Source organism: Pseudorasbora parva, chromosome 10 (assembly GCF_024679245.1).
Source record: "Pseudorasbora parva isolate DD20220531a chromosome 10, ASM2467924v1, whole genome shotgun sequence".
Classification (NCBI taxonomy): domain Eukaryota; kingdom Metazoa; phylum Chordata; class Actinopteri; order Cypriniformes; family Gobionidae; genus Pseudorasbora; species Pseudorasbora parva.
In genome coordinates, this window is record NC_090181.1 from 29961800 (window position 1) to 29976425 (window position 14626).

General features: G+C 35.3%; 1 protein-coding gene across 1 annotated transcript in view; it reads left to right on the plus strand.

Annotated features, from left to right (window-relative positions):
• Positions 1–14626, plus strand: part of si:ch211-266o15.1 (zinc finger MYM-type protein 4) — a 45690-nt gene that overhangs the window by 19216 nt on the left and 11848 nt on the right. The window contains exons 10-23 of the mRNA XM_067455819.1: positions 421–627; positions 908–1055; positions 2562–2677; positions 3294–3638; positions 3896–4046; positions 4728–4900; positions 6959–7103; positions 7288–7404; positions 7501–7544; positions 9489–9636; positions 9725–9855; positions 9932–10064; positions 10165–10356; positions 11811–11905. Of these exons, the coding sequence (XP_067311920.1) occupies positions 421–627; positions 908–1055; positions 2562–2677; positions 3294–3638; positions 3896–4046; positions 4728–4900; positions 6959–7103; positions 7288–7404; positions 7501–7544; positions 9489–9636; positions 9725–9855; positions 9932–10064; positions 10165–10356; positions 11811–11905 (2145 nt within the window). The remainder of the gene's footprint in view (positions 1–420; positions 628–907; positions 1056–2561; positions 2678–3293; positions 3639–3895; positions 4047–4727; positions 4901–6958; positions 7104–7287; positions 7405–7500; positions 7545–9488; positions 9637–9724; positions 9856–9931; positions 10065–10164; positions 10357–11810; positions 11906–14626) is intronic.

Below are 14626 nucleotides of genomic sequence, written 5' to 3' on the forward strand. Positions count from 1 at the left end.
ATAAATGTACATAGTTTGTTCATTTGAAAAATAAACTCACCAGTGTGAATAAACCTTAGAAGGTAAATGAAACCTTTTATAATTGTCCTTAGTGTTCAACTTGACTTTCGGTCTGAACTCAATGGTTATTGTGTGCTTTTGCTGTAATTTTTGCCAAGACAACCTTTCTGTCCGAAAACATAGTTTAAAACCATAACTGGTTTATAAAATTAGAGTGAAATGGTAGGTGAATAACAATGATTTAGAAGCACTCTGGTTGTAAGCCTAAATTGGAAGGATATTGATCTGGGAACATGCTGTACTTGGTGAAATCATATTCACCTTGTTAAAATGTTCTTTTAGTCCACTGCAAGGTTATAGAACATCAGTGCAACTTGGAAAGCTGTGTTTAAGCCATTAAATGTTTTTTTTGTATTACAGATTCAGCATGAAGTGACTCATCTTGGTGCCGTGCACAAGCTGTGCAGCGATGAATGCTTTGCACGCTTCAGATCCTCCCGAAACCTCTACATGAGCTACTGCGAGAACTGTGGCAACTGCACAGCCTCTGGAAACTATCACCTGGTTCAGATAGAGGATAGTATTAAAAAGTTCTGCTGCACAGAATGCATCAGCAATTACAAACAGGTACCCCAACATTAAACGACAGAACTGTCTTTTTTCCGCTCAAGCTGTGTTAGTCATGAATGGCCTAATTCTTTCATTTGGAAAATAGTTGAGTTGGTCATGTGGGATATGCGGGTTCAATTTTGACTTGTCTCCCAATCCAATTTAGATTGGGAGACAATCAATACATTTTGCTCTGAATTTTGCAATCAATACAAGTCGTAAAGGTCCAAAAATATAAGATTTAAAAACAAAATAATTTAGTGGAGTTAAAGCTGTTGTCTTTCTCACCGTGTTGCAGAAGAGTGGCAAGCGGCTTCACTGTCCCTACTGCCAAGATATCAAAAATATTGAACAAATGATGGAGGGAACAAACATACAGGGTGTCACGGAATTCTTCTGCTCTCAAAGATGTGTGGCCCTGAGTCAAGCGTCTCCCAGTTTGACAGGTAAATATTTGTGCTGTAATGGAGCACCTTGACAAATAGAGGTTTGACAGTAGATGCTGGAATGCCTGCTATAGGGCTCATTTAAAAAAAAAAGATTTCACCCTAAAAGTGTACATGCGCGCACATTATGCTACAAATATAAAAATATTTTAGAATGCCAGACCCCTCCCCAAAATCACAGTACATGGAGTCTACAACCTCATCTTCATAGAATTTCCATGCATATTGCCATCTACGTCATGACACCATGTTTAAAACTGTCAGAGGTACAAGACATTGAAAATATATTATAACTGTATATAATTGTGCCTTTCACAAATTATCCAATATCCTTTTAATGTTTTAGAATAAATATATCAAAATTGTATGAAATACTTCTCAGATAAACTCTTCAAATTGTTGATTCATTCATTTCTACTTGCCAGATTGCATTTTAATTTAAATATATATATATATATATATATATATATATATATATATATATATATATATATATATATATATATATATATATATATATATATTATTTTTTTAAATTTTTTTAACAGTATTTAATTCATTTTAAACCAATCAAATCAAATTCATTCTGTTTTGCTGGTGGCCTGATGTGAAAATATCTCATAGGATGTATAGGCTATTTTTAATGGAAACATACTGTTATAGGCCTACTTATTAATTGCAGCATAAATACAATAGTCTGACTCAACGCTTCACAGACAAAAGTATTTTGAAAAGGAAACATACACATTTTACTTTTCTTCAAGTTGTATCCATCAAATTCAGTGGTATTTTTCATAATTTTGTGAAGATACCTTTACATGAAATCAGCACCTCCGTGCATTCGGTGGTTGTACAGTAAGCTATTATCATTGGACTTATTCAAACCAGACAATGGACCGTTCGACCACCAAATACTGCAGTGTCTGTAATATTGAAGTGTGCATCACTGATCATCGTCCTCGCTAAAAAATGTTTCATAGCATGAGCTCTGCTGTTGAGTTTAAAGAGGAATTATCATTAAAAGATAATCAAAAAGTAGCACATCCACATGTCTATCTAAATTCATTTAATTTTTTTACTTCTGAGTATGACTTTTTTTTTAAAAAGACTTCTTTACCATCAAGTACCATTACCATTTTTTTAATCACAACTTATTCGTCGCTAGTGGCGTATGCCTTTTTCAGGCCTGTTGTTTATACGCAACGGTTATAAATGAGACCTCAGATCCTAATGTCTTTGTTTTAATGTTTTTTTTTAATTCTTCAATATCTTAAAACCATACTTTGTTTTAGTAAAAGTATAATTATATTTTTGTAATGTATAATTTTGAATTAAATTATATATTCTAACATTACAAATTTCTATTATTTTTCAAATAAAATGATCTTCAATGTCTCAAAAACAGGCTGTTTTATTAAGAGTAAAATATTTTCTCTCTTTGTTATGTATTATGAGATTAATCCAAAGATTTTCTTTTTGTGCTGACCCGTCTTGCTTTGCTCTTAGGCACATCTTTCCCGTGTACAACTTGCAAGAAGGTCGCTGTTCCTCAGTATCACCTTGCCATTTCCGATGGGTCCATAAGGAACTTCTGCTCATTGGACTGTGTGGGCAAATTCCAGGTCTTGCATTCTTTATCTCTATTTGCAGTATTTTGTGGTTGTAACACTAGTTTATGTAAATAATGTTTAGGATTTATCTTATTTCCAATGTGATTTGTGTTGTGTTTTATACACTATCTACCATTCAGTTTTTTGGCTCACCAAGACTCCATTTATTTGATCAAAAATACAGTAAGAATAGTAATATTGTAAAATATTACAATTTAAAATAACAGTTTTCTTTTTTAACATTTTAAAATGTAATTTATTCCTCTGATGGCAAAACAGCATCATTACTCCATTCTTCATTTTAAAATGATTCTTCAGAAATCATTCTAACATGCTGATTTGGAGTTGAAGAAACATACCTTACTATGTCAATGTTGACAAAAGCTTAAAAGTTCGGATAAACAGCATTTATTTGAAATGGCTATCTTTTGTAACATTTCATGTAATTTATGGTTAATTTAATGCACCCTTGCTGAATAAAAGTGTTTTAAACCGTGATGTATACTTGTGGTTTTGACAGCCAATTAAATGATTAGATTAGAATAGTCTGTAGTCTAAATACCTGCTTTTCTTGTTTTTGTTTTTTGAAAATCAATCATGTGAACTTTTCTTTTCTTCTTCTCTTTAGGAAAAACTGAATGCATCTGTACCTCATAACCAGATGAATGGAAACTCTCATGGACCTCAACTACAGAGCGCTGCACCACCCCGGCCCACCACCGACCATCTCCAGCCCACCCAAACGTCATCATCCAATGTGCCTGGCCCAAGCCACAACCCTCCTCCACCTTTTGTACCAACCTCAAATCAAAATCCAGTTCCAACTTATGTGCCAGCTCCTGGTGTGGTAAATTCTCAAGACGCCCAGCAGCAATGGCCAAAGAAGCCTCCCTCGTCTTCTGACACAATACGACTCGCATGCAGGCAGTGCCAGAATCAGTTTAGCACGAAGCCAGAGGTTTTCCAGTTTAAGGTATGTCTTCAGAAAGTCGTCACATGAGTGAAAGTGTAATTACTGTGGTTTTATCAAAGCCGTATTGATGTTCAGAACAACAGTGCAAATAAAAGTGATGTTACTTTTACTACTTTTTATAAAAAACCCTTTATAATAAGCTTCAGACAATAGTGGAAAGATGTCATTATTTTTCCTGCTCTGTGATTTGTGAAATTATTATTTTGTAGTATTTTTTTTTAAAAATGTTAAAGAACCCTCTTTTTTTCTTCTCTTAGGGTCACGCAGGGTTGTTCTGTTCTCGAGCATGTTGCGACTTATATAAAAGGGAAAGCAACGTGAAAGCTGTGTGCGAGTACTGCAAACTAGAGAAAGTAGTCAAAGACATCATCACATATGAAAAGCAGCCCAGATCTTTCTGTTGTGAAGGTTTGTCCAACCCCTTTACTTGATTCTTATATCAGTGGTTCTCAACTGGTCAGTCACAAAAACAAAAAATGGAATGGCAGTCGTCCTATTCAGCACATTATCATTTAACTTTTTATTGGGCCGATGCTATTCAGATTAACATTAGGGGCTTTCGCACAGGGTACTTATAGGAATTACCTGGGTGGTACCCTGAGAACTAAATGTTCCCCAAGGGCCATTTACCTGGTTGCATTTGCATGGCCAGTAGGAACTGAACTCAGGAACTGAAGTGTTGCAGGTCGGCCAAAACTGACGTAATTTAAAGGGTTATTTCACCCAAAAATGCGAATTATTTCATAAATTACTCACCCTCGTGTCGTTGGACACCCGTAACACCTTCGTTCATCTTCGGAACACATAAAGATATTTTTTTATATTAAAGCTGATGGCTGAGAAAGGCTTCAGAAAGGCCTCCATTGGCATTCAGAACATTTCTACTGACCCACTCACAAGACCCATAAAAGGCACTAAAGACGTCGTTACAAAGTCCATCTCACTACAGTGGCTGTACAATCGTTTTACGAAGCGACGAGAATAGTTTTTGTGCGCAAAAATAAATAAAAATAATGACTTTCAATCAAGTTGTTTTTATCTTTTTCCACATACATTCGTCTTTTTTATTCTTTCTGTCTTCTTTTATAGGATGTAAACTGCTTTTTAAGCATGACCTTGCTAAACGACATGGAGGTCAATGCAGGGTTTGTGCCTACTGTCAAAACATGACCCACAAAACCATTCAGAACTTCTTTGGAGGCAAACTGGAAGAGTTTTGCACAGAAGAGTGCATGTCTCTCTACACTGTGCTCTTTTATGAGGTAAGAGATGGCATTTAGTTTTTGGTTTTTTTAGTTGTGGTTGTTTGTAATGAGAAGTTTGGATCATTTTACAGACTTGGATCTTTAAATCTTGTTCATCAAAATGATTTTTCGAATAATAAAAAATGTTCAGCATAAATTTATTTAAAATGTTATATGTTAATAGCCAAATTCCCCAACACATTAAAATGTTACATATAATGGCAAAATTCCCCAATATATCAAGAAATATAATATAAGAAAAAAATGCAGTGACAAGGACAAGGCCAAATTATGAGAAACTAAAACCATTGCGATTTAATTCATTACTTACCTGCGTATTCATGCAGTCAATTTACCTCACCTCCTGATCCGATTTGTCCGTTAGTGCCTCTAACTTCACTCAGAGAAGCTGTCAATCATGACGTCACATCCACTGTTTTTTAGCATCAAATAACTAAAACTAAAATTATTTAAAAACGAACACTTGAAATAAAATCATCATGATAACTGCCTAAAATGACAGAAACCATCTTTAGGAAACAGTTATTTGAATTGTAGTTTAATTGTTTAGTTAGTTAGTTCGTGTCCATTGTAATACATAGGGAGGTGGGGATTATGAGCTATTCTTGGACCTGATAGCCGGGCGATCGAGGCGCGAAGGCGTCAGTTTATGAGAGGAGTGCTACAGGCTTGGTTCATTCATTCATCACGTGATTGCAGTCTGTACTGGATACAGAAATGATTTGTTTATCTCTCGAGACGTTCGTTCTTTTGTCACGTAACTGTATGTTGTTATTGTAGGTATCTTTGCTATATAAAAGGGATTTCCCCCATCATATGTAAAAAGTTAAAAGCACTAACAACTCTTTATTACCACATTCAGTGTTATGGAAAAGAACCATCATGATAGAAATTCCCAAAAATTATAAAGTGTAAGAAATAAAAAAGCTGCAATTTGAGACCAGAGAAAACAATTGTAAGAGTTAGTTGTAAGTGCTTGTCATGTGACGAAAGAACGTACGACTCAGAAGAGTCAGACCCAAAGACTTGAGAGGTAAACTAATAATTTATCTTCCGGTACAGACAGCATAGCCTCTACAGGGATTCAAGACATGAACTAATCAATTCTGTTTCCTGTACAGAACCTATGGAATGTTGCACATGCGCAGTCAACATAAAATGAACGAGTCACTCTCAGAGACAGTTCGTTGTTCCCGATATATTAAATACTTATATTAGGGCTGTCAAAATTAAAGCATTAATATATTTTTATTAGCGCATTTTATTAACGTGCGATAAACGCAGTACGCATTTTCTGTTTGATCCATGGCCAGTTTGGCGCGCACTCGCAAACAATACTGGCAGTTCAATAGGGAATGTGCATATCTTAAAGGGGCCACACTATATTCCTACTCGTGTAATATGGACCTCCTCCAGGTATGATGTGGTACTGGTGCGCTCTCAGGTCCACATGACAGCTTTCACATTACCAATTTTTCATACAAACTGTGCCCTGTTCTGAATTAAACTGCCAGTGTAAAAACTCCCTTTATTTATTTTCTTAAAATGAGAGAAATCGCTGCTTATTCTGAATTTTTAAGCTTAGGCTTAAGATAAATTAACTAGTTCTTTGAAGAAAAAAAAAAGTCTTCTTGCTCTGAGTATGGTTTCACTAGTAATAAACGTACATTTGCATAAAGCATGCATATTTGTCCATACTCATGTTGATTAGAGTATTAAAAACTTCAAACATATTAATTTAAGGTGATAAAATATGTGATTAAATTGCAATTAATCGCAAGTTAACTCATGACTATGCGATTAATTGCAATTAAATATTTTAAAAGGTTGACAGCCCTAAGTTATATCATATTAAATATTTGTTCAAAATGAACGAAACGGTCATGACCGACTCATCCCTAGTTGTCCTTTTTCTTGAAGAAAGCCTGATGATCACCTTTTTAGCTGGGGTTAAAATTGCATTGCGAATCGAGCAACAGTTTTTGTACTTAAGATATAGGCAGTGTTTTTTTTGGTTCATTAGTTCATTGTTTCTGCATGAATTTGTTGTTTCAGATGGCCAAGTGCCATTGCTGTAAGAATCAAGGCTCACTGAAGGAAAGCCTCGTCTGGGATGGAACAACAAGACATTTCTGTAACCTGTCCTGTTTGCTGCAGTTCTGTTCAAAGTGCATTTCCCCTCATCATCCAGCAAGCAACGGTGCGTCACCATGTTGTTCTATATGTAAAACTAGTTACCAAATTATAGTGTTTAGCACATACTTAGCAGAGCGAAACCTATTTATAACGGCCTTTAACAAATGTGTAGCGTTTCTGCTGTGAAATTTAATCTTAAACTGGTTTTATAATGAGAAGAACTCACTCTTGTTGCTTCATCATTGAAGGTACTGAGTCTAAAACTACTACAGTCCAAGCTCCGTTATCTCTGTCAAAGGACATGCCTGTTATTGGTGGTGTGGTGTCTCTGGCCTCCACATTACCTGGAAATACTGCTCTCACAGGTAATCAGTTGTCATGTTTTTCACTTTAGTGTACTTAAATTAAAAAGATTTTGCGGTTTAATTCTAGTTGTTTTAACTTGATTACATTTTTTGCAGGAGCTCTACCTACCTCAAATGCCAGCTCAAAAAACATTGGGGAAGTAAGTAGTGATGCACACACACACATATATAATTTATTTTATTTTATTTTTTACAAAGTGTTGTATTAAATACACATCTGTTCAAACTTTTGGGGAAAGAAATTAATACTTTTATTCAGCAAGGATGACAAAAGAGTTCCGTTTCAAGTAAATATATTTTGAATTGTGTTTATCAAAAAATACTGATGGGGTTGGGGGTGACTTGTATCATAGTTTCCACCAAAAAATATTAAGCAGCACAACTGTTTTCCACATTAATAATAATAAAGAATGTTTCTTATGCAGCAAATCGGCATATTGAATGATTTCTGAAGGCTCATGTGACACTGATGACTGGTGTAATGATGCTGAAAATTCAGCTTTACCATCACAAGATTAAAATAAATATTTTATTTAATACATTTGTATTATTTTTAAGCCTACTATTAAAGGTTTTTTCCAAATTTGATTAAACTTTCTTTATATATCAATACATAATTAAAATGTAAGTACTCTGAAAATGTTTTTTTTAAAGACAGCTCATTATTTCCATTCACTCCACCTTATCCCTTCTGGGCTCTTTCAAATACATTAACTCGCTAAGCCGACCACTCAGCTGGAAGACGCATTATTTACCTCAGACGAGCAGAGTCCATGTAGTGACATCATGTCAGAATCACATGTAATAAAAAATCTAACTTTATCAGTATTAATAAAAACAAATAAGATGTATTTTAGTACTCACTATCAAGCTAGAATACCGATACTGATAAAGTGTAAAATATATTTTAGTTTAATTCGGTAATGAGCTAGTTATATTTATAAGGCAAAGCTAAAAACGGATGGCAGCGATACGTTTTTCCAATAACATCAGTTATACTTTGATGAAGATGAATTTCGTGTAAGATTCATAACACATACAGTGTTTTGAGTTTCCATGATGAAAGCATTGTTGATTAGGAGTGGCTAAAGCTAACTTAGTTCTAAAAAAAGTTCCTGGATGTGGTGTACTAGCTTTTACACATGCATTTTGTTATCTAAAGTTAAATTTTGCGAAATTCAACACAACAGCGATCAACTTGAGCTAAACATATTGAGTATTTATCGTCTCATGACCGAGTATTTCAAGCACTGACCGATTTCAAGCACTGAGCGAGTATTTCAAGCACTGAGTGAGTATTTCAAGCACTGAGTGAGTATTTCAAGCGCTGAGCGCTCTGCATTTTTTACTGGTCGTCGAGAGTTGAAGAATGTTCAACTTTGAGTAAAACGCAGGGCTCATCACTGTCACTTTAAACCCACCCGTCCAATCACAGTGGAGGAGGGACGGGACAAATATTACATAGACCAACCGCGACATTCTGTCAACAGATGACAACAAGCAATAATAACGGAACAAAATGATTTAAAATGAGCCAGAGCAAATACTTTACATTGTATCTGCAATTTTATATAGAATCAATACAGAAACAAACTACCTGTGAAATTAGTAACACTTGAGCAGATTTTCCGTATCATAACAAGCGAAGAGTCTCAACTGAAAAAAAAAACCTGCTGCCTGCCAAAATGCTCTCAAGCGCTCACACCAAGAAGTTTTCAACTGGCTAAAAACGCTTTGGTGGACACACGGCCTAAAAAGCTTCTTTCAAAATATTATAAAATCTTACCAACCCCCAAACTTTGAACGGTAATGTATACAAGTGATACAAGTATTTAAAGGCGACTTGAGTAAAAGTTAAAATAACTAATGAGAACACTTTTCTTTACATTTATAATAATACAAACAGAAATAATAAAAAATAAATTACATTTAATAAATTAGTTTTGCTATTAAAATTTCACTGGTCTTGATATGGTATACTGAATTTTTGGTTTTATTAAATCTCTACTTCTTCCCAAAACACACATTTTTTTTCAAAATGTGATTTATTTATTTACCCTTATATGTAATGGTTTTTCTAATAGGCCAGCACACAAACCGATGCTTCAGTGGCTGCTGTGCCATATCGAAGGATGCTGAAAAACAAAGCTCTCATGTGCAGGCCTATTACTGAAGAGCAAGGCGTCCAGTGTCAGCCAGAGCCTCCAGTACCTCCCAATATGTCTGAAAAAGGTTAGCCTTCCTCACTTTTACCATCACCCCTGCTTGAAAGTCATATGCAATGCAAAATATGTTGCATTTACACTTTCTCTTTCCGCAGTGATTGATGAAAATGGAGTGGCAGTGAGGTATGTGCCAGTGCCGGTGCCCATTCCGATGCCTGTCTACATCCCAGTGCCAATGCATCTATACACCCAGTACACACCTTTTCCACTGGGGATACCTCTACCGGTATGTCATCTTTATTAGCTTATCGTGTGTTCTGTGCAGTTTAGAGCTCTTTTATAATTGTGCTGTTACGGTCCAGGTGCCTGTTCCCATGGTCATCCCTGGATCTCAAGACACTGCTGAAAAGAAAGACACTAAATGTAGCCTGCCTGCTCAGAGCTCAGTGGAAGACGATGAAGTGGAGAAAGGAAAAGACAAGCCTGCATTACTAGGTGCATAAATGTTTTGTTACTATTGGACCTGTTTGCTTATCTAAACAAAACTCCTTAATACTTCAGTATTTGATTGTATTGGGTTTATTGCCTTGCTCAGACCAGGGAAGCACTTACAGTGGTGATCTAGAGTCAGAGGCCAGATCAACACCCTTCAGCTGGGCAGATGCTGAGGATCCCGGAGCCAATGTAAAGCCTCCGGTGGCATCGACGGAACGAGAGGAGCCGATAGCTGCCCCTACCACGGCCCTGCCAGCAGAACAGCCAGATCTGGAAAAAGATTTTCCTCGTGGTAAGATAAGATTTAAAAATTAATTGATTAAATTATCTTAAACTATTTACTTTCTGCATTAAAATGTGCTTTTTGCTCATCTTTCATCAATATTTGCTCAGTCTATATTTATATTTAATGATAAGTAGGTTGGATCACGCTCGCTGATAACTGATTAATCAACAGATAGTTTTTAAAATGGATACTCAATGAAAACAAACAACTCCTAAAACAGTGCTGAACTTTATTACAAACATTCAAAAGTGGTACTAAACCATGAAAATGTACTGTACTTTTTAAATATAAAAAATATTAATATATAAATTATACCTTGATCATTCATGTTAGTTCATAATGCATTATCTAATGTTAAGAGATACAAATTTAAAATGTAAAAAATGTATTAGTAAATGTTGAATTTTACAATGAACAATACTCCTATGAACCTTCTATGAAGGTCTTTATAATTATAATCTTTATATTGATATAATGAAAACTCACACAGTACTACACTGTATATGTAACAAAGTGTTGTCAAAAATATAGATTTTTAGATATGTATCGATACTGAAATATCTGAAGCAATACCAATACTCCTTTCTACAGTATCGATACACCGATACCAGCGGCGCTTTCTTGCTGCCCTCTCCAACCGACGGCGAGTTGGCCCGCAACCGCCTCCTCTTATTCACTCCGGTTAAATAGTGTTGGTGTGACGGGTCTGAATTTTGTGTCGGATTGCACATAATTGTACTCATTCCCGCAGATTTCGCGCTCACATCTGAAGCCCATTCATACAATGATAAAGCCGCCACGGCCTCTGACACGCAAGTGCAAAATGAGCTCCTTTTCGCAAATAATTAATGGCCAAATACACTTCAAAAATAATGTCACAATGCTCATCTTGGTGAGTATTAACCGTCGTAAACCGTTCAGGAAGAATGTGTAACATGAACCATATTTTGCATCCATGTACGCATCAGGTCTTTAAGGGACAGCAGCCGATGTTATTCCAACTACAAAAAGACAAAGGATCACTTACTGCTCTTGGCTGATTGACTTGTGTAACTTTAATGGGTTAATCTGTATTTTTTTACAATGAAGATAATCCAAAGTTATTTTGAAATTGATTACTTTGTTAGAATACCCGACAAAATAAAGCAGTCTATTTGTTGTATTTTTACTGTATTGTATTTATATGTTCTATTGTTAGTTTTTTTTTTTTTGTTACTGTTTACTTGTCTTTTTTTAAATTCAGTTCACCATTTAAAATCAAGCTTCATTGTGCTGTGTGTAAGCTACTGCAACAAAATTACCCCATTGTAAAACATTGAGTTAGCAAAATTTGTGAGAAATAGTAATTGATCATATATGAAAAAAAGCTTAATCATATAAAGTGATCTCTTCAGAAGAAATTTGACTCTTCAGACTAATCAAAAGAATTGAATTTTCATGTCACTCATGTCTTTTCACAGCACCAACTGACCCTGCATCAGCTAAAGAGAACAGACTGGTATTGACGCTGAAGAGACGTAAGAGGGGCAGAGACAGCCACCCTCCCAGAAAAAGGGTATGTAATCGGAACAAATCAGATTCCTGGTGTATTGCAGAGGCAATTGACACAAGCGACAGAGCTACTGAGAAGTCTATTTACAGTTTGGAAGTTTGAGTGTGAAATCTGTTGAAGTGGGTTGTTCCCCAACTTTTAGATGAATGATTATGAGGGAGGTGTTTCCAAAGTAAAAAATGAAGCGTTCGCCAAAGGTTTTAGAGAGGTTTAAATGTCTTGTTTTTTTAATAGTTACCATAAATTAACAATGGTTATGAGAGTTATAAGAGTTTGGAAAAGAGTCAATTTATTATAATTAATTTATAAATGACCGCATTCTAACTACAGATGAACTATTTTATCTAAAAAAGTGTAATTTTAAGTTTTTAACTTTTCAGATCATTTTGGCTGTATTTATTATTTTCTATTGTCAGATGCAGGATTGTTAAATGCCCCAAAGCTTTTTTTATTGGCTTACATTGGTAGTTTACAGTTTTTATCATTTTAAAAATGAATGTTTGTGAATGTCAGATATAGGTATTGATGTTTTTAGTTTGTCAATGGTAATCACAAGGTTGTTTTGCTGTTCTTTTATAAGGTTTGTATTATTCTTAAAAAGTTGGAAAAGAGAGAGATGTACCTTTTAGTTATACAAGATGTTGTGGAATAAACCATTTGAGTTTACATAGAGATGAACAAATGGAAGTTTCCCATTAAATTTTGGAAAATAAATGTTGTGGACCATTTAATGAACATGTTATCAGGTAGAGAGTCAGTGTACACATGGATAAATTATAAAAAGTAATGTCACTGTTATCCCTGAAATCATTCATGCCATATTAGATTTAATTAAAAACCTCTATGGAAAATATGAATCCAGTACTAGTTTTGGATGTGCAATGAAAAAAGAGGGGATAAAAGAAGAAGAGTAAAACAAAACTACTGCCATAAATGACATTTACTGACCTTCATATAATTCAAATTTCTTTCTTCTGTGAAACACAGATGAACTCTAATAACCTTTCATTAGTGGGTGATCTATTCCTTTAATAATTCCTATTCACATGTGTCATGTTCTGAAATTAAACCTGTAGATACTAAAGTCCCATCATCCCCTGCAGACTGTCGCTCATTACAGAAATTTACTAGGTTACTGACAGAAATAAAACTCATTTTTAAAAGCTTAAAATACTGGCTCCAATGTCTGTGGGAGCTTAGCTGAATCTATAAAGTAATATTCTTATTTTTATTTTTTGGGGGGTTTGGTACCACACAAGTCAAATTGGGAAAGAGACAACTAAAGTTACACGATTAATTGTTAAACAACCGCAATATCGATTAAAAAACCCACGCGTTATTCTGTGCCGAGCTCACACTGACCGATTTAGCCCTGATTTTGACACGGCGACAGGTTTTGCGAAATCGCAGACAAATGTCTGAAATCATAGGCAAATCTGTGCTCGTTCACACGAGAGACAATCACACGGTGTGAATGATCAAAGACGCCTGTGAAATATTTGGAATGCTAAATATCTGGACATGTCGGCTATTCAAAATCCTGCTGTGTGAAAATTGCATCTGTGATGACCGACAGCCAATGAGAGAGCAAGATGCAGGAAGTTCAGTGAGGAGTTCTAGACCAGAATATCAGCATTTTAATAGACGTATTTACAATTATATCAAACAAACCAAGCATAAACATTTTCTTGACTAGCCACAACAGCAGCACATTGCAAAATGATTTATCTCCAACTCTCTTTGCAGAACACTATCCGTGTCTCCCCAACCATTTCCTCCTCAATCTTTTTTTATCTTTCTCCTTTTCGCTGCAAATCAGTACTCAGACAATTTGGATCGCAAACTTTCTTCAGTTTATCATTTTTAATAACAATTCCAATCTGAAAATATGATAACTCCAATCTGACACACGTGTGATCTTGCATTGTTTCCTTGTCACCACTCACGTGTGTTTGATTGTGAAACGTAGTTTGCGTACCGGGGAGAGTAGTTTGAAATTTAAAATCATTTCCTATTTTAAAGTCATGCAGTGTGAACACAGCATCGACTGAATGCTACCCCAGAGAGTCATGCAGTGTGAAAAGAGCAGTGATCTGACGAGTTTGAAAATCGTGCAGTCTGATCGCGGCATTATTAAGTTGACAAAGATTCGGCAATGTCTATTAAACCTTTGAAAAGTACGATCACAGCGGACATTCAGAATAGTATTAGATGTTTTTATCGGTGTTGGCATTGCCATTACCGCTGACCCAGAGAGAGCATTTATAATGTATAGGAATGAAACTGCTTTACTGTCTTTTCAACTAGACTATATCATTATTTCTGTTACAAATATTCAAATTATTACACAAGTACTGAGATAAAAGTGCCGTATTTTCCGGACTATAAGTCACACTTTTTTTTATAGTTTGGCTGGTCCTGCGACTTATAGTCAGGTGCAACTTATATATCAAATTTAATTCATACTGACTGACAACAATAAACATATAGCCGCGAGAGTGCACTCTATGCTGCTCCTGTAGCCTAGCCCAGAAAAAAATAACTGAAAACAGAAAACAAAACTCTTAACTGCAATATGAACTTAAAGACAACAACTTAGAAAAGAAAGACTGAACACAAACAAAATGCCCCCATAAAGAAAATCTTATTCTGCAAATTACAAACTGCATGTAGTAAAATATGCAGCCCGAGAACTATTCACACAGCGTTTGTCACGCGCGGCTG